At 36.0% G+C, this 20253-nt stretch overlaps 2 protein-coding genes across 4 annotated transcripts in view; both read right to left on the reverse strand.

The window, feature by feature from the left end:
- LOC137130749 (syndecan-2-like) overlaps nt 1–9851 on the reverse strand; it is a 10393-nt gene extending 542 nt beyond the window's left edge. Inside the window, exons 1-5 of the mRNA XM_067511264.1 lie at nt 9583–9851; nt 4306–4438; nt 2988–3145; nt 1036–1345; nt 1–462 (exon numbers count right to left, since the gene is read on the reverse strand). The exon at nt 1–462 is cut by the window's left edge and continues 542 nt beyond it. Of these exons, the coding sequence (XP_067367365.1) occupies nt 299–462; nt 1036–1345; nt 2988–3145; nt 4306–4438; nt 9583–9642 (825 nt within the window). The 5' untranslated portion in view covers nt 9643–9851 and the 3' untranslated portion in view covers nt 1–298. The remainder of the gene's footprint in view (nt 463–1035; nt 1346–2987; nt 3146–4305; nt 4439–9582) is intronic.
- Nucleotides 9852–10564: 713 nt separating this feature from the next.
- mrs2 (magnesium transporter MRS2) lies at nt 10565–20224 on the reverse strand. 3 transcript variants are annotated; one of them, XM_067511408.1, is made up of 13 exons: nt 19923–20221; nt 19237–19718; nt 18162–18226; nt 17996–18032; nt 17684–17796; nt 15181–15342; nt 14938–15068; nt 14549–14665; nt 13454–13523; nt 12979–13061; nt 12657–12774; nt 12431–12544; nt 10565–12336 (listed from the first exon to the last, which is right to left on the reverse strand). In XM_067511408.1, the coding sequence occupies exons 2-13, from the start codon at nt 19625–19627 to the stop codon at nt 12277–12279; spliced, it is 1461 nt and encodes a 486-aa protein (XP_067367509.1). In that variant the 5' UTR covers nt 19628–19718; nt 19923–20221; the 3' UTR covers nt 10565–12276. The 3 variants fall into 3 exon arrangements, 2 of the variants coding, with proteins under 2 accessions (XP_067367509.1, XP_067367508.1); XM_067511407.1 differs by having other exon boundaries at nt 19237–20221; XR_010914899.1 differs by lacking the exon at nt 10565–12336 and having other exon boundaries at nt 12513–12544; nt 12657–12793; nt 19237–20224.
- Nucleotides 20225–20253: the final 29 nt, after the last annotated feature.

A 20253-nucleotide genomic window follows, 5' to 3' on the forward strand; every position in this document is an offset into this window, starting at 1 on the left:
TATGCATTTATATGCATTACCTTAACTATCATGAATTAATAAGAATGTATTTTATTAGTCTTTTTTGTTTTCTTATGACCTCTTCTTCAAAAAAACTAAACATTTTGAAAAGATGAAACAATAGCAGAGGAAGAATGTAGGAAAGATGAAAGAAAAAAAAACTTAGAGAGCACAGAACAAGAGCAGAGGTGCTCGACATCAAACTTCAACAAGAGGAATCATCTTAAGCTGTTCAAAGATCCATCCTCCATTTTGAAAGATATGTCACAGACTCCATTTAATCTCCTAATTGGTCAGTTCAGGCATAGAACTCCTTGGTAGGTGCTTTTTGATAGGCTGTCGTCGAAAGTTTGGTGTCTCCCAGGTCATAGCTACCTTCGTCCTTCTTCTTCATACGATAGGCAAGGAGAAGGAGGAGGAAAACTGCACAGAGGAACCCAACGACTCCACAGGCTATCACCGCTGGAGAGAAACATAAGTAAATATCCAGATGTTATATATATTTTGAAAAAGATCCCCACTCCCTACAAAAGTTTGACAATATTATAAACCTATACTGAATGTCAAAAATATTAAAAAGGCCGTTAACTATACAAACCTATTTTTTTTTTAAAAAAAAAAGGTAGTGAACATTTCGGGGCTTGTCACATTTTTCAGTTTGTAATGCTCCAGATGTTTTCAATGTGTGACAGGTCTTGACTTCAGGCAGGCCAGTTTAGCACCCAGACTGGCAAGCATGTTATTTAATGTAAAGCTCTTTTACAGTATAAGCAATCACGATACTGACAAGTTGTCTGATAACCGTAGTTGTAAGACGTTTCACCAGGTGTCCCAGCTTTTTTGAAACATGTTACAAGCATCAAATTTAAAATGAGCATACAGTATATTTATATAAAAATAGTAAATTAAAAACAAACAACTTACTCAATTTTAACATGTCATGAATTCTCTTTGTACAAATTCAATTAAACTAATTTTACCATAGAATTTTTAAGCCTACAATTGAAACATATAAATCAATGTAAATTTCCTTACCTGCTAGCACCTCTGTTCTCTCCCACATGTTCCCAGGGGGAACCTCTTCAAGAGGTTCCTGTTCATATATTCTGCCTTTGGTTCCTTTGTTAAAAATTTCATTTTCAAACATTTTGGGCAACAGTTCCTCTTCACTATCATTGGGTGTCAAGACATTCGACTTATCTAGACTGTTATCCTCATCAGACTCTTTGGTTACACTGACATCCATATTGAGTTTCACTCCTGTAGTTTCCCTTGATGGCTTATAAGTGGAGCTGGGGCTAGTTGCTTTTGTGAACCAGTCTGCCGTTGGGCCAATATGGGACACCTGGAACAATATATTAGGTAAAAGCACAATGCACCAGATTATGAAGAATGGCTGAAGTAAACATAAGGCATACTGCAATAGGATTTTAAATACCTTTTATTCATCATCCTTTAAACTTTGATTAACTGTTGGAAATAAATAGTTAGTGCTTTTTGTGTAGTTAGATATTACAGAAAGAAGGAATGACTGTAATAAACCTGGCCATCTTGGATGTATGCAGTGCCTTGAAAAAGTATTCACCCCTTTTGCCTTTTTCCTATATTTATTACCCTAGAACATGAAATGGAAATAGATTTTTATTTCACTTTTATTTAGTGGATCTACACAAAATAGTCCAAGTTGATTAAGTTAAATGAAATTTTAAATTTAAAAAAGAAAATTGCTGTGTGCATTTGTATTCATCCCCTTGCTGTGGCGCTCCTAAGTATGTGAAGACAGGTCAGGGACAAAATTTTAGAGTATAAATTGGGGTTGGGTTATTAAAAAAAATATCACAAATTTTGAATATCCCTTGAAGCACCTTTAAATCATCATAACAAAGTGGAAGGAATATGGCACCACAGTAAACTTGCCAAGAGAGGGCCACCCACTGAAACTCAAAGACTGAGTAAGGAGGGCAATAATTAGAGACGCATCCAAAAGACCGACAGTAAACCTGAAGGAGCTAGACAGCTTCGCAGCTAACAGGAGAGAATGTCTTGAGTTTGCCAAATGGCACATGGGAGACTCTAAACATTTAGAATGAGGTACTTTGGTCAGATGACACTAAAATTTGACTTTTTGCCATCAAAGAAAACACTATGTCTGGTGAAAACCCCATACCTTCCTGCCATAGTAAAGCATGGTGGTCGCAGTATCATGTTATGCAGATGCAGCAGGTACTAGAAAACTGGTCAGAATTGAAAGAGTGATGCTAAAAATTGCAATTCTTGAAGAAAACCTGTCTCAGTGTGTCTGAGAGATGAGACTAGGAAGAGGGTTTACCTTCCAGCAAGACAATATCCCTAAACACATGGCTAAAGCAACACTGAATTGCTTTTGGGACAAATATAAATGTGTTGGAATGGCCCAGTCAAAGCCCAGACCTCAATCCAATAGAGAATCTGTGGTCTGACTTAAAGACACAGCAGCGGAACCTATCCAACTTGAAAGAGCTGGAACAATTTTGGCTGGAAGAATAAGCAACAATCCCAGAGGCTAGATATGCTCATAGAGACATACCTAAAGAGACATGCAGCTGCAATTGCTGCAAAAGGGGGTTCTACAAAGTATGAGGGGGTGAATAGTTATGCACACCCAAGTTTTCTGTTTTTTTTTTTTTTTGTCTTATTTTTGTTTCACAATAAAAATATTTTGTGCAAAATTTAAATAATTTGTAAATCCATTCATTTCAGTTCCAGATTGTAAGGTAACCAAATAGGAAAAAACCTCAAAAGCATGACTACTTTTTCAAGGCACTGTACTTTCAAGGGGCAAAAGTCATGTAGGTTATTATCTAACATTCACAAACAGCCAAAAAAAAATTTGGTTTAAGCCTTTACAATAGTAAACCGTAGAACCATTGGTTCAGATCCAGTTCATAAGATTTGCCTACCTTTGAGATAATGATCTGAATAAAAGGAAAATACTGTAAATATTCTACCTCCTGTTCCTTGTTGTCCCCATCAAAGAACACGTATGGTGTTGTTCTCACTCTGGTTGTTTGATCTTGGATCTCTGCTGCTGTGGTTGGAGGGCTGCGATGAGAGTCTGCTGTTGATTTGTTTGGATGAATTGGAACTTCATCACTGTGACTGAAAACTGAGATACAGGAAGGACTCAGCACAAATTCTGACACTTTGGGCAGCTACCTTTTTAAACCTAGCACCATAATTGACTTAGAAGTAAAAGATATTTAATTTTCTTTTTTGTTTGTTTCTAGCTACCTGCAGGTTAAGACTCTTCATTTAGCAACTGAGCTATGTTGACAATGTAATATGGAAACGTTAACAAACTAACTACTTTTCACATACTTAAGGAATGCAGAATTACTGGATTTATGTAAAAGTATTTACCATTATGCCATTATACTGCATGTTCTAGCATGTTATTTACTGTACATTTACAGGTGAGTCATATATTAAAATATTTGACATCTGTTTACTTCTAATAAAAACGTCACTGGTCTAACTCCACATCACCTCAGGACAAACATCTGGCACATTGTAGGCACTTCTGTGTTTGAATATACACTTTTGAGGTTAGTACGTGCATTACTCAGTTGTCTGAGATGAGTAACTGAGTGGCTAGCTAGATAAGGAAAAACACAATAAGATGAAGAATTTTTTTTTTTTTTTTTTTTAATTTACTGTCTGTGGGGAACTTTGAAAAAATTATTCTCTTCCATATTCACATATTTAAAGTCAAACAGGAAATTCATTTATAAATATTAACATACTCCATCAACTACACAGGAATCTAGAACCTATGTCCAAAAAGAAATTTAACACTAGCTTTAATCTAATTAGAGTTGGGTGTCAACTTTGGTACTTTCATGCTACTAATCCAACTGCTTTAAAAAGACAAGATAAAATAATGCAATTTTAATTTATTTAAATAATTTTTATAAAATTGGTATTGAAAAAAGTATTATTTAGAAACCGGCATCAAAGTCAAGGTATTGTATTGAAATGTTTTTAACAATTCCTAGCCATTAATGTAATTTAATTTGATTTATTTACTCAATTGTTCACAATGTTCTTAGTCTGAGTCTCAAATGTTATTGTCTTTACGCCTTTGGAATTTTTTATTCAGTGTTTAGCTTAACGAAATTCAAAATGGATTTGTGCTGCCTCAATTTATAAAACAGTTTAAATTTAAAATCAGAATGCAAGATATCCCCAAAAATGATTTGCATCAATAAAATTAAATAGGCTGAACAATTACAAAACAAAGAGTTCAAGATGCAGTGGTCTCCATACCATAGTCTCCAGACCCAGAGCCTGAGTTGCCATCTTGGTCATCTTCATCATCTACAGGAAAGTCACCTGATGGCCGACCCTCTAGGTACAGGTCATCTACTATGGGAAGGGATGACTGGGAGGAGACCAGAAGCTGTGAGAAATAAAAATAAGATGATATATTTTTTATTCTCTCATTTAATGCAAGCAGGAGGTAAATATTAAATACCAAAAAGGAGGGGGAGAGAATAGCTACACATAAATCCCCTTCAATGACAATTGCTCAATTCCTCCCACCAACTGAAAACACATGAACATCACTGTAGTTTAGGACAACCAATGACCCATGGTGGCCAAATTAGACCATTCACTTGTGTCTGTGAATTTAAGTATAGCATGTACAGTTGGACAAACATTGGTTTCTTGCTTATTTCACTTATTGTGGCAGTAATTTGTGACACTTCAGAGAGCCAGACAGAAGGTGTGTATGTCTCTCTCTCTTTCTATCTGGACACATACGTACGTACGTACATGGAAAAAAACATCCCAAACATTAGGAGTGTAATGACAACCCAAACCCTAGTTGTCTCCTTATATAAAGCTGTGTCAAGGCACATAAAGAAAACTTAAGCCAAAGAGATGATGTGGCCTACTTAAATACAGTTAAGTAAGCTACAAAACGTCATGCAGAAGGTAATATACACATCTCATGTACAGTATATTACGTTGGTAGTAAGACACAGAGATAGAAACCCACATACACACACACAGGCATGGATAAATATGGCACATTGAGACCTGAAGTATGTCTGGTATGCATACTATGCTTCCACTAACACAGGTGCTAAGAAATGGAGAAAAGAGAAACTAGCGACAGAAAAAGGTAAACTACAGTATGTTTCTTAAAAGAAAGCTGTTGAATACAAAGGGGAAGATGAGTGAGGAGGCTCAGCCTACTGTTGTGCCATTTAGCAAGTTTAATATTCACATTTCAGGGAACCAAAAGAATAAATAAATTTTTACTACATTTTTCTACTCATGCCAGCACTAGTCTTTCAATTGGCACTTTACCTTTGGTCAACTGTAGGTGAAAATTTAACACAGGGTGACAAACAAAACCATGCAAAGTCATGCAGATGGTAACTGGTTTGACCAATAGATTTATGGGCTCTCTGCACGTCACAAGACTGGGAAGAACAGAATTAGAGCAGAATATGTCACATGTTAGGAGTCAAACAGATATTTATGAAGTTATTCTGTAACCATAAGACAAACACTTCATTTAATAATTTCATTCTGGCAAATAAAGGTATGCCTATTTTTAGTTTTATTAATCTAGGTCTAGATAAAGGACAAACTTCAGCCTCTATCATGGTGCCAGTGATATTAATGTTTGTGGTAGCTAACTGAGAAGTGTAACATCTAACAATATAATGAGAAATATGGAGAGTAAAACAAACCATATGTCACCACTGTGGTGAAACACACCCAGGAGACAAATCAACATCAATTTTCAAAAGACAATAAAGTCTCATTATGCCAAGACTGACTGAAATAGGAGATGGATCTCTCACACTCTATCCATCTTCAGCCAGGGATTACAAAAGCAGACGCTGTACTTCTCAAAATGAAATACACCAACACATAACTAGAACTTTAGACATGCAAAAAGGATCCTTTAACATATTGACTCTATGTAAATGACCAACAAGAGTTTCCACCTTTGAACTGTCTTACAATTAATGTTAAACACAAAGCCTTGTGCTTAATTTCCATGGTATTTTATGTCTTGCCTGTAAACCTAATAACCACAACGTGGCATATAAATGCCCTACTGCATATGAAGTAAGAAAACTAATACTGTGACTGTGTCTTATGGTTGAATTTTACTATGGGTAAAATTCAACCATAATAGCCCAATCTATTGAATAAAAATTTAGACAATAAAATATATAGAAAGAACAAAAAAAGCCTATCTGTTCTAAACCATATTTAGTTTAGAACAGATAGGCTTAACCAATCCTCACGTTGTGAAGATGGAAGAAAAGAAAGGTTCTTATATTTTTGGCTAGAATTAGAATTATGGCTCAATTATTACCCGTTTTCTGTATTTTCACCTAAACTCAAATACAAAGGCAAAAAACAAACACACTTTCTCTAACAATTTCCCTACAATACAAATCTAATGCTTAAGAGTTTACTGGATGACTTCTCTGTCATTCATTCGCATAAAGTCAAGGAGAGAGGAACGGCACCCATAGTGAGTTTGTGTAATAGACAAAAATACACAGGAAATCAGTCATCACTATGTTGATCGCAGCAACAGCAGCACACAACGCTGTTTTCAAGGGGTTGTATGTTTCATCAAGGCTGAGTCATGAAATATCTGACCCCTCAATGCCAAATGTATCCATTAACATTTAAAAGTAATCATTTGGCAGTACCTTTTATCCAGAGTGACAAGTGAGAATATGATGCTGGCTTTACAGTCTGTATAGACTTCAGCCAACATTGCTTCACAACAAAAAAGAGGCCTTTCAGAGTAAATACTAGTAGATATTGTACTTTTACGAAACTCTTAGGGTTGTAGAAAAAGACATAAATCAGTGTAGAAGTACAGTGTAAAGACATAATGCTAGTGTTTGTAATTTCCTGGTTTTCTGCATAAATTAGTGATAAAATGTGATATGATCTTCACCAAAATTACAAATATAAATAAACACAATGTTTCCAAACTGAAAGAAACAGCCAGGTCATAATATTTCACTTATTTATTGAACACCCCATAAAACGTACAAAGTGATGGTGAAAAAAGTAGTGGCAACTGTATTTTAATAACTAGTTGAACCACCTTTTGGCACCACCTTAGACCTGCACAATGTTCAGGAGGAACGTTGGACCATTCATGTATGTCAAACGGATTGATCTCAGCTATATTCCTAAGACATCTGGTGGGAACAGCTCTCGAGTCATTCCACAGTATCTCTGTAGGGTTGAGGTCTGGGCTCTGACTGGGTCACTCCAAAAAGAAAGATTTTGTGTCTCAGAATGCAGATTTACTTTAATGTTTAGGGCCATTGTTCTGCTGCATCACCCATCTTCATCTGAGCTTCCACTTGCACACAGGCCACACTTACATTATGCTGTAGGATAACTTAACAAACTTGGGAATTCATTTTCCCCTCTACAATCACAAGTGGGCCAGAAACAAGGCAGCAAAACAGCTCCAAATCATGATGCTCCCTTCACTTTACTTGACTGTTCGGATGATCTTTTTACACCATACATGTTCTTTCCATACAATTCTACATAGTCTTTGGCAAACTTCTGGCACCAAAGACATTTTTCTACATTCACTTTAAACGTAATGATTGTGTTCAATTAAAACGTGAAAGAGCATGTCTGTTTGTGTTATCAACTGTGTTTGTTGAGATCAGATCACATTTTATGACCAATGTATGCAGAAAACCAGGGCTGTTAAAAAAATGTAAGTCAAATGTTGAAAGCTCTTTGTTGAAGTAAAGGACAGCTATATACATAAAATATACCACCAGTATATGGAAAATCTCATTAGTATTCCCCTCTGTAAAAGTTTGCCTATGTTGGACAGTGCTGTGAAAATCCATGAGGGAGAAGTGGGGAAGTCCACCAACATACACCCAGCAAAATAACAAAGCAGAAGCAGTCTGGCAGCCAATCATAAGCAAATATACAATCTTCAGTATAAGTATTCAGTCAAGATATGCTGTACAGTGTTGTGACTATTATTGCCATGATGTTGAGCACACACAACTTTAAGTAGGCCATGCTGCTTACTAATTATCAACCTGTTGAAAGTCAATGTAATATTTTGAAATTTGTCAATATTTATTTAATTGTTTATTTTTACAGTAAGATTTGGTCTTCCTGTCATTTATGTGTACTGTTAATGTGGTTCGAGAACTCTAATGTGAGCAGGTGTCACTCTCTTCCCATTGCCTTCGTTGGCTGGGTGGAAAACTGAGTGTATCTTACACAATTACCTGCATGTCTGGACTAGCCCAGAGGGACTCAGAAAATGACACAACTATGGCTCATAAATGGTCACAGGCAGAAAGCTTATTTCAACAATCATCATTCAGATGTGAGCAATGCCTCTGACTAACCAACTAACAATTCTAAAGCCACACTCAGAGCGTTTGAATATACAATGTAACCCATCACACCTAGCAATTTATAAGTGGAGTCTGTGTATTAGTGGCCCGGAGTACAGAGAATTCAAAACATTGTACTGATGAAAAGAGGGATAGACATTACAAGATGATACAGTTTCAAGTTTAGCAGTAAAACAGTGATCACATTTGTTTCAAATATTATATTCAGAGGTTAAAAATTATGGGTCTTAACTGGGGGAAAAAAAAAACTGTCTTTATTGTCTTTCTATCAAAGCTTTATGGATTTAACCAACATGTGCTTTTGTCTTCCTTCAACAAACATCCAGCAGGAAAGGATGGGTTTTAGAGCTCTCCTTTTTAAAATATACAGTTCATACAGCACTGACACCAAACATTTATTGAGAGGTGTTATAGCTCCCTCACTCATATTTGGTTATTTTACAATTAAATACTTCATGCAACCCGGACACCCTTTACATTCATGAGAATGTACAGGCATACACATGGAGACAACAGATAGACATGAGAGAGAAGGAAACATTTTTCTAGTTATGTTATTAAGAGGCATAATGATATTGTCATGTTCGGAATGTAAAAAATTTAAATATAACGTTATATAAAAAACAATGTGTAGGAGAGAAATTCAGGGCGAGTCAGGAGGTTTGGGTTTAAATGTCAAAGCTGTGAGCTGGAGGCTGAACAGACTTTGGCCCTGTGTAAACTTGACATCAACATGGTTGCCTGAACTTGGCAGAAATACACAGTCTATTGCAAAATGTCAGTCAAATCTAGATTAGTCGCCGTGTAGTTCAACTTCTATGTAAATATAGATGCTGCCTGAAAGATAACATTTGTTGAGCTGGACTTAGTTTGGTGTTGTTGTAAGTCCAGCCTTTACATAAAATATCCAGGTTGGCAAGTAGAGAGACAAGAGTTCATAAAATACACATAGTGAACAAGCTAGGACAATATAACGTCATATGTAGCATCTCCACGGCAAAAAGAAAATAAATATGTCTAATGTCTAATGTTATTTAACGTCCATGCCTCTTCTTATGATATAAAAAAACTAAAAGAAAGTCAACTTTTATTCCCCAAAACGTGAAATGGCTCTAACAGAAAATAAAACCCCAAATCCACTTACTTTTTCACTGATTAATCCAGTCGCCAGTCCGATAAGCAACAACAACCACGGATTCCTCATTTTAACTTCCAAAAATAAGCGGCAGTTACAACCAAACTAATATATATGAATAATGAGGGGAAAAAAACAAACAGTCTGTATGCTAATAAAGCGAAATAATATTGCTGAGCCAATTCCCCGTCACGTTTTCGCTGCTGTTGTAACCTACTTTGTTCAATCTCGGCACTTTGATAGCGAGGATGTGATGTTAAGCTTCTCAGGAAAAGTTGTTTGGTCTGCCAGCGTAGCGTGTGTGACGTCAACACGCAGTGACGCAGTTATAAACGCACACGTTATGTTTTTTGTTTTCTGACAGCGTAGATTAATTAACAAACAAAAAACAAACACACGCGCGGAAAGATTTTGCTTGACAGCTGTGGTCGTTTAGTGGTTGCTTTTCAAAATTCCTTAAAAATATATTTTATAGTAAAATATAATAGTCCTACTTTAATAAAGATTTAAAACATGTAGGTTCCCAACCTTTTGTCTTATGACCCTATAAGATCACAGCAACCTGATAAGGCATCCTTTGTTTGTTGTCTATACAAACTGTGCTGGTAGCAGTTTCACCCCCCCCCAAAAAAAAAAATCCTCTATAAATATCAGTTTCATTTCACACGAGGTAAAAAAAAAAACTTTTTAAAGAATCGTTTAAAGAAATCACACAAATGTGCTTAAAAAATACATTGCTTTCTAATCAAGTATTTTGTCAGGAATGTGATAGATGTATCCCATACGGGATTAATGTAGTGATACCTTAATAAATATTACATTTTAAGAAAGACGTGTTTAACCAACCCTTGCAATGCTATGCCCATTCCAGGTTTACTGCTTACAAGTAAAGTATTAGTTCAAAAAGTGTAGTTAAAAAATAAAGACTTTTCTACATACATACACACACACACACACATATATATATAGACAAATTCAAAGAACATTTCAGTTTCTCATATTGTTTTTATTGTTTATGTTTCTTCATTGTGATAGGCCTGAGATACCCTGCCTCTCACCCAAAGACAGCTGGGATAGGCTGCATTCACCCTGACCTGACCCCCTCCAAATCCATTACAGCTAATGAATTGATGGATGGATGGATGGATGGATGGATGGATGGACGCTTGAGTTAAAAGACCGAGTAAATATGCCACTGCAGAAGAGTCAGTCAGTGAACTGCATTTGAAACTGTAGAGATGGCTCCCCCTAGTGCCAAGAATGGCTATGATACCAGTACAGTTACAGTATGATAAAGTACTGAATCAACATGAAACCACATACTCAAAGCTATAAATGTTGCCAAGTCGCCAAACATGGCTTGATTGTCTTGAATTGGGTGAATACTAATCATTTGTCTTCACTTTGATATTAGTCTCTTCACATCAAAGCTGAATTAGATCGACCACTATTTAGTGGTTAGAAAGTACAAATCATATAAAAACACTGAATATTTTAGGCACTGAATATAATATAAAGAGAGAAGAGTTAAATTGTGAACGATCGAAAAAAGAAAATATATAGTACTGGTTTTGATGCATCTGTCAGCTTTCCACTGTTCAATCATTTTCCCTTTTTTGATACAAATATAGGTTAGTCAATAATATCCACTAACACACCACAACAAAAAACATTTTAACATACAATTTTAAAAATATATAAAAAAAATAGTAACAATTTTATGGGGATGAAATTTGTCAGTTTCAACCATCCAGTGATCCTACAAGTGTATTCCAGAACTGTGAACAAATGCTTTAAGGTGTTGATGCCTGCTGTGGTGATCGATAATGGATAATAAAAGGATCAGTCAACCATACCCAAATGGTTGAAAACGTCTTGTGTGTTGTTAAATAATATTTATGAAACTTTAAGTTAAAAATGAGTAAAAATTACAACTGAAAACAAATCCTGCAGTTCAGATACACGGACGATCAGATCAGATCCCACGTTATCATCTGAGGAATCCTTGTCTGTCACAGCACTAAATGTTCCAGGAATAGACCCTTTTCATGGCAGACATTTTGACTTACACCAGGAAAAATACATCAAGAATAAATTACATTATTCATAGGGGATATTATTCAGCGACCCGGTGCTAGTCAGGGTTCTGCGATTGTGCATTCTAACTCACATGATATACTGTGATTTTTAGTAATTGAATCTGTATCACTATATATTACAACTTTGCTTTTTCTGCCTCAACAAGTTAAGATTACACATGTGAAAAGGGTCTACTTGGAAAAGTCCTTATAACTCTAACAGATGTTGTAATGCCTCACATTGTACCTACTCAAACAGAAGCATAAAAGGTAATATGTCTTTAGAACCCTTAATAGGCTTTATAAATTTATACGGCTCACATTTCAATAAATACTAAAATTTCAACATTTTAAACATGTTTTTCACCTAGCAGTACACTGTGCCCAAATGATAGATCATCATCATCATTATCAATCATCTAAAACCATTCCACCATTATGTGAGGAACATGATGATGGTAACACAGAAGCACACTTAATGTAGGCTTTGGAGGCTAAAACAATAAGATGCACAAAAAATTGAACTTTCCAGCCTTGGTAGAGGATTCAGGAAGTAAGTTTTCAAGTACGAAATGCTAAAGCTTTAGTGCTGTAGAGTCTGTGGAAGATCTGTGGAGGTAGGATTTTATTTAAGTCCAGCCTTGACGTCTGACGCTTTTAGATTTCTTTTCCAAATCGGAGGGATCTATATCATAAACAGAAGAGACAATACTTACTTTTAATTAACCATTGATTCATCTGGCATTCATAAATTGAATCATAATTAGTGTGTATATTACTGGTAGCGGTGCTGAAGGCTCTAGATGTCTTCCCAGAAATGACAGCAGTCGTCTCCATATCAACCCGCTGCCCAAAAACATGAAGCCTGTTACCAGCCAAAAAACACGAGGGTCCTAATAAAGAGCACAAACAAGCAAAACACAGAAAAATAAGTGTGTATAACTATACATAAGGTACATTGTGCAGGTAAAAATTGTCATTTTATTTAGCAGGAAATTCTCTCACCTCTTCGAAGCATGATGTCAAATTCATTCCAAAGGCCACCCCTATCAGACCGAACAAGGAAAGGGAAAAGGAGCCCATTGTCAGCTGGAGGTTCAGACGCATCATCACATTACGATGGCTGAAAAAACAAAACAAAACTGTAGAGTTGGAGTGAAGAAGAGAAAGATTTTTAAAATACATACATTTTATGTTCCAGTTCAAAGCTGTTTCAAACCAAATTTTGGAAAGTACAGGTCTTATTTGTCTTATCACTGCAGTCTAAGGAGATTTTATCTCAAAATATGCATGTACTATATACTGTGTACCCAGTGTGTGTGCACACCTGTCCAGATTGATAAAGACAACACTCTCAGAGTCGTCTATCAGCCTTTTGAGCTCTCCGGCCTTGTTCCCCAGCTCCTCAGCCTGTACAAGGCAGGACACAATCATATGAATACCCAACCTCAATCAAAAGCTCTCTCACTACCTTACATGCACATGATATTTGACACCATGTTTCACTGCTTTTGACATTAACCAAAATAAATGGGGGCAAAACATTAACAGCTCCAAGTAAGTATAAGTGATAAAAAGATGTCACTTTTGTTTAGTGTAGGTCGAATATAGACAGTACAATTCTGTTTCAGTCCAATCACTCCACTCAAAAAAAGTGCAGATTATTCAAACTATATATCACTGTTTACAGTATTTAAAGTGTATATACAATAAAAGTGGTATACAGTATATATTGAAGTCACTCCATTAAAACGTATTTATTTCATTTTATCATTAAAAAGTTTAATATTTTGATACCATACCTGCATATAGTAGTTTTCTAATAACAGTTCCATCTCTTCAGCATGATCAATACGCAAACTGGTCTCCTCACTAGAAAGACATACAGACAAACATATTCAAATATGTACAAAATATTATATTAGAAAAGGCCTGGTTGTTCTCAAAAGCATCAACCAGCAGTGTTGTCATACATTTTTTGGAAACACTGTATAACGTGCTTTCATGTAATAAAAAAGCTAAGTAAAACTTTTTTTTACAGACCTGAAATTACAAATGTTGCCTATTTTAATTACTTAAAGTGGGCTACACAATAAAAAAAAAAAAAAAAAAAAGTTTTCACAAAATCAGCATGTTCATGACCAGCCAGAGATATCAGACTGAAAAAAATCTCAGCATAATTAATAACAGTAGGCTTGATGCAATAATAGCCTGATTTCTCATAGGCTGCTTCTTTCTATGCGTCAAAACTCTTAACATCAACATGATTACCACAAACTTTTAATCTTTTATCATTTAACTTACAAAAGCCTTAGCTGAGAATAAATAAACAAAACAACGACACCATCACATTTTCCTCAATCAAACAAAAATGTAAACATTTTAAAATTGGGAACATTTTGGACAAATAGCCTAGTGGGATTATTGCAACAATGATGCTGTCTGACCGTGTACACTAATGGATAAGGTGTCTGACTTCGGATCAGAAGCTTGACAATTTGAGTCCCTTCATGGTCGTAATTTTATTTCTCATTATATGGTTTCAACACCTTTTGTTTCAACCACATTGTTATTTAGTATCATGAAAGCATACTCAAAACTGTTTTACCATAATGTAATACTTTCACGATAAACATTAATGCTTTTTGAATTTATGTGTCATACCTCTAACATAATTTATTTTTGTTCATCATTTACTCACTTATAACATTTCATGTAATATTTCTTTTTGTTATCTCTGTGATACCTAATCCTAACACCACACCAGCTAATGAGGATATTATTACAGGAACATACTTTTGCAGCTTTTCTTTTACTGCAACCACTTACAGGGACTTGTAAGATTTTAGGAAAACTGCTTTTTTGCATCCAAGTGTAAGTGTGCACTTGTAACGTACAAATCTCTTGGCTCCCCCTGCTTGGTCAAACAGAGTTCTTCAATGATCTCGTCTTCATCCAAAATCTTCAGCAAGGAGTCTTTAAAAACTTTAATGTCCGTCTCCAATTCTGATAAACTGTCAGAGGCACAAGCAATAAGATGGCAAATTAAACAGACAAGCAGATGAAAACAAATGTGAATATGTTTGCATTGTTAAGTTCTGACACAGCCATGGTTGAAAATACGGTGTCCATGTTGTTCAAATTTGCATTGCAAAATATATGCTGTGTAGTTCATAAAGTGAATGATATAAAGCAAGGACAGAGAATTCAAATGTTAAAAGGTATGCTGTTTGAACTTGTAAGAGCATTTACAAACTATGTCAGTGTACATGGTTCTGTGCTTTACCTCTTGCTGTTTTGCAGCAGTATATGTAGTTTACTTCGGTCAGCAGAAAGGATTTTAGGATCCACTAGAGATTCCAATGTGTCCAATATTGCTGGTTTGACTTCATTTAGCTGGCTTTGAAGAGTGTTTACCTATAGACACAGTTACATTTACCTTATCTCAGAACAGAGCCTTGTTGTATGTCCTCAGATTACTGACAGATTTGATCTAGACACACAATATTTTCTCTCTAATCCGTTTCACCTTGTGCTGCAGTATGGCCTCCAGTGCTCTGAACTCAAAAGGCAGCGCATATGTCTGTGATGTTAGCTGAGGGGCAAGCTCCAGTATCAACCAGCGGTCCAATTCCAGACCACGAAAATCCAACACCAAAAGGGAGTTTGGAGTCACAATAGCTTTTAGAGGCTGTTAAGAAAGCAAATGGGGTACAAGTTATGTTTGAAAATACCTAAACATATACTGTTACTTACTCATAGAATTTCAGGGATCAGATTGTTTTTTGTGTGTTTAGGAAATTTTTTATTTTGTATTCTATAAAAAAAAGTGAGCCTAATTCTCTCTCTCTCACACACACACTTTTTCTTTGAAATTTTCTTTTATTTTAGGAAAGCAAGTTGCCCAATCACAACAGTGACATAAAATAAATTATTATTATAATTTAAAAAAATAAATAAGGCACTGTACAAAATAAGATTAAAGAAACCAGTGCAGTTCTGATTTTTTTTCTCGATTGACAAAGTTACTGCTATGCATCACTGGACTCCGAGGTGGAGGCGACAAAATCTGTAGATGGCCCAATATTTGCAGGGGTGGGATTCAAATATCTAAACAGTGCATGTGGAAAGAGAAGAGCAGTAAGTGACACCATTGTGTGTTATGGTCTAATAAAAGAAAATTATTACAAGAATAAAATTTAAAAAAAGGAAATGAAAAACCTAAAATGAAAATGGAAACCTAAGAGATGGATGATGTGCACTATACTCTACATGTGTAATAAACAAGGCAAATTAGACTAGATTGAATTTTCTTTGTCATTACAATGCTCATTAGAAAAAAAAATCAAAGAAACAGTAAAGTATAAAGCAGCATAGGATAGGATAGCATGGGAATGCTGAGTTATGAGTATTAAGAGTATTGATGTGCACATAATACTGATGTAAAGTTTAACACTACAAACACACTTTTTACAATATGAACTGTAACACAACAAACACCTAGGTTTTTTTTTTTTGTCCTTTCGGCTTATCCCGCGAGTTCAGGGTCGCCACAGCGAATCATTGGATGTTGATCATTGGATATCCGCATGTTGCTTTGGCAGTTTTTACACCGGATGCCCTTCCTGATGCAACCCTCCCCAATTTCTACCGGGCTTGGACAAACACCTAGGCTAACAACTATATAATAAAAAAAGGGTGGAAAAGGAATAGCATTTTGACTATTACAAGCAGGGCAAACGTTAGCTAACCAGATTTTTGTTTTAAAGATAGACAATGTATAATGATCTAATCTTTACAAATTTTAAGGTGGTAGTTACCTATCTGACTATTTTCCATAAGAACTTAGTTATGTCATTAAGTGACAGTTAGTAAAACTAGCTATTCATTGATTAGCAAACCATGTTATGCTAAAGGTTACGATCACTCTGCTAGATAACTAATACAAAAACACATACAAATAATTTTATGACATTATCTTGGCCGTCCCTCTGTCTTATTGTCCACTTCTCATGCAGTTAAATGTGGGCTTATTTTTTCATATTAGGAATCAATAGTACCAACTACTTTTATTATAAGAATAGTGCAAAGTTTTTTTTCTTCCCCCATTTGTGCCGCCCCCAGGATGGACAGGGCACAAAGATTTAGCTTATACTGTCTATGCCACAGGCTGGCTCTGTGCACATCATCAGTAAAATAACACCACAAGTGTTAGCATCTACATGTGTCAAACAGGAATGAGCCCAATACCAGATGTTTTACTGTTCAGTAATTAATTTATTACAGTCCAACTTGTTGCTTGTTTACTTGTCTTTCTAATTGTCATAGTAATTGTAGTTTTTCATTTTTACTGCTTCAATGGCTTTAATTCTTGTCACAAAGAGATAACAGCTACAATTTGCAATTTAAAATCAAATGTTATTATATGTTTTGTTTTTTTTGTCCTTTGGGCTTATCTCGTGAGTTCAGATTCGCCACATAATATAATAATATAATATATATATAATATAATAATATAATAATGGATAATTGTCCGCATGTTGATTTGGCACAGTTTTTGTAATTTTTTTTTTTACGCCGGATGCCCTTGCTGACGCAACCCTCCCCAATTTCTGCCGGAGTGCGGGGTGACAAGGTGTCAACAGCCAAGTTCAGTTATTCCCTCTGTTCTGTTTAGCTGATGGATCAAGTCTGTATTAGTTAACTAGAATAGATTAGAGTTTAAAATAGCTCTGCACTGAATCTCTAAAAAGTCCTATTCATTGAGCCCTATTCAAATTAATTCTAATGCACTAAACCATCCACTTGGTGATCACCCTTAAAAATAAGCTGAAAACCCCTAAGTTAAAACAAAACTATGAGTGCTGCTGCTTCAGCATCAACAAGTACTTGATTGAAATATCACCCAGAATTATCAGTATATTAACAGTTATGATAGAACAAATCCTATTTTTAATGTTTTGGCTTTAGAAGAGTAACGTATGTGATGTTCTGTATATGACACGTGTTTGTAAGAGTGAGAGAGAGAATACCTCCATTCGTATAATGATGCAGTTGTTTCTAGTAGTGAGGCTGGTACTGTGCTGAAAGCGCAGGTCTCTAGCTTGAAGATTTAGCTCCTGGCAAAGCTCTGTTTTCTTCTTCTCTATAAAGGACATCAGTAAGAGGAGCAGATGCAGAGAAGAATTGTGTTAATGTAGATGTTTCTTATGTTTTGATTTCATTTGGCAAAGGACTCTACACTAAAAGAAAACTGAGGGTGTATTTCCTTTAAAACTGAAAGAGATACTCTTGTCGCAGGAGAGCAAATCTAACAGAAAAGTGGAGCAAACACAAACCCTTACCAAATGAAGTTACTTTTCCCTCTTGGTCAAACTTCATCTGTCAAATAAATGAACAAGAAAAAACATTAGACACCAGTTTCTCCAGAAGCATCTTGCCCTTGGCCCATTAAAGTTACATCTAAGAACTAAATAAAAGTAAACTAAAATGCCTTTGCACATCCCTTACCACAACAAAAGATGGAGACACACTGGAAAGAGGAGCATCCATCATGCTGTGACGTATAAAGCACGCTGTACAAAGAAAAGACTGCAAAGTTAAACCAAATGTAGAAGAAAATATTTATATATTTTATAGGTAACAGCAAGATTTTTAGATAGAGAGACATGTTGCTAACATCAAATTCAAATTAGCTAATATTTTCCAGAAAATAGTAAAATGTCTCAACATTTGATATGTTGTTTATGTTCTATTGTGACTAAAATATGGGTTGATGAGATCTGCAAATCATTGCATTCTTTTTCTAATCTTTTTTTTAAATTGGGATTGTAAATTGTTCATACAAATTAATTTGATCTTTACCAAAGTCACAAATTTTAACAAACACAATATTTCTAAACTGATAAAAGAGTCATGATTCTTCATGTCTGTAATGAAAACAAAAAGTGGTTCAACTAGTTATTAAAACTTTGTTGGTATTACTTTTTCCACCGTAACTATGTATATTTAAAGGCTGTGCTCCATGAAGACAAAGCTCATAACTGTTTGTTGTATAAGTTTATAAGACAAACTAGATAGTGTAAGCAACACGATAACAATCTGAACTGAAGATGCCTCCAAGTGATGTCATCTGGAGGCCTTTTCTCAGCTAAATGTATAGATATTTTTATATTGGGCCACCGGTATGAAGTTTATGTACTACTCAAACTAGAACCACAAGAAGCAAATACAAAATCAGTGAAGGTGTCCTTTAATATTTTTGACTTTGGGGTTTTAGGCAATGTTTTGTAGTGCCATTACTTTTTCTTGCGACTACATAAGATGCATTTTTTATAATGGCATAGGAAATAAACATGTTTGGTTCTGAAAGAGGTGTGAAGGAGATATGTATTTAGCAGAATATTGTGCATTTCCGGATTGTAGGGTCATTTTCAGGGTCGTTGTTCCCTGGTAGACAAACTCTCTAATGAAGTTGCGGTTTGTAAATAAGCTCCAGCACACTAGCATCATGTGTAACTGTTACACAGATTAATAATAGGCTGTCAAAGCATGTATGCAACTAGCCTAACCAACTCATTCTTACCAGGCCAAATTGCACCTCCATGCAACAGGTTGTCCTTTCTCACTCCAGCAGACTTTCTGTGTGGACATCTTGACACAAGTGGTGTCTGACAGGAGAAAGCATTTGATCCGACGTCACTGTAGCTCCGGCTGTGCAATCCCAGTTTTCTATTTCCGAGTGGCACGGTGTACTTCTGTGGGTAGAACGTTGTACGAGCCCTGCAAAGTCTGGGGGTTAGGGTGCCACTAAATTTTGAGGGAAATGTACTAAAAGAACTGAAAAAGTGCTTTGAATAAAACTTTCCAGTATATGACAGATGCATCCTAGTGCACTTCATACAGGTAGCCAGCAACAGTCTGTGGAGTTTCATCTCCACACCACCACAACACACAGCCTGCACACAGACTGCCATCCTGGTTTCAAAGTGCTGATGTTTGCCACTGCAGAAAACATAAATCAGTCCGGAATTCTGGCGGGGACAAGGTGGGAAAGAAAGCTGTAACCTGCAGAAGAAAAGGAAATACAGGTGTTTAAAATCCTTAAGTTATCTCCTTAGTGGTTACTCGCTGTCCTCCAGCTGTTTGTCATTTTTGCTTGTGGGACCAGACAGTCCAGAACTGCAAGTGCAGCAAGAAGGAAAAGTCTCATGTTTAACGTTACCGCATAAACAAAAACCGCTCAACGCAGGCTCATGTACTGCAACTCACACCTATAGTGAAGCTCGGTTCACTTCTTCCCAATGTGTCCACGAGTTTAAAGAAGCTCTGCGCGTTGTGCCGACTTAGCCGCTAGTGTCAGCGACAGTTTTCTTTCTTCTCTAATTGTCCATTTAAAGTTCGCGGCGACAGTAAACGAACGTACAAGTAACACAAGTTAGCGCCCTGCCGCTCACTAAACACTGTCCGGTATCAACACGTCAGGTTGCTACTATAGGAGAACCCACATGTCCGGGTCAGTTAGCTTGAGGAACGGGAAGCGCAGACAAGACAGCGCACATTAGGACCATGATGCACCGCGGTGATAAACACCGACTGCCCA

The sequence above is a fragment of the Channa argus genome, chromosome 7 (genome assembly GCF_033026475.1).
Source record: "Channa argus isolate prfri chromosome 7, Channa argus male v1.0, whole genome shotgun sequence".
NCBI lineage: Eukaryota > Metazoa > Chordata > Actinopteri > Anabantiformes > Channidae > Channa > Channa argus.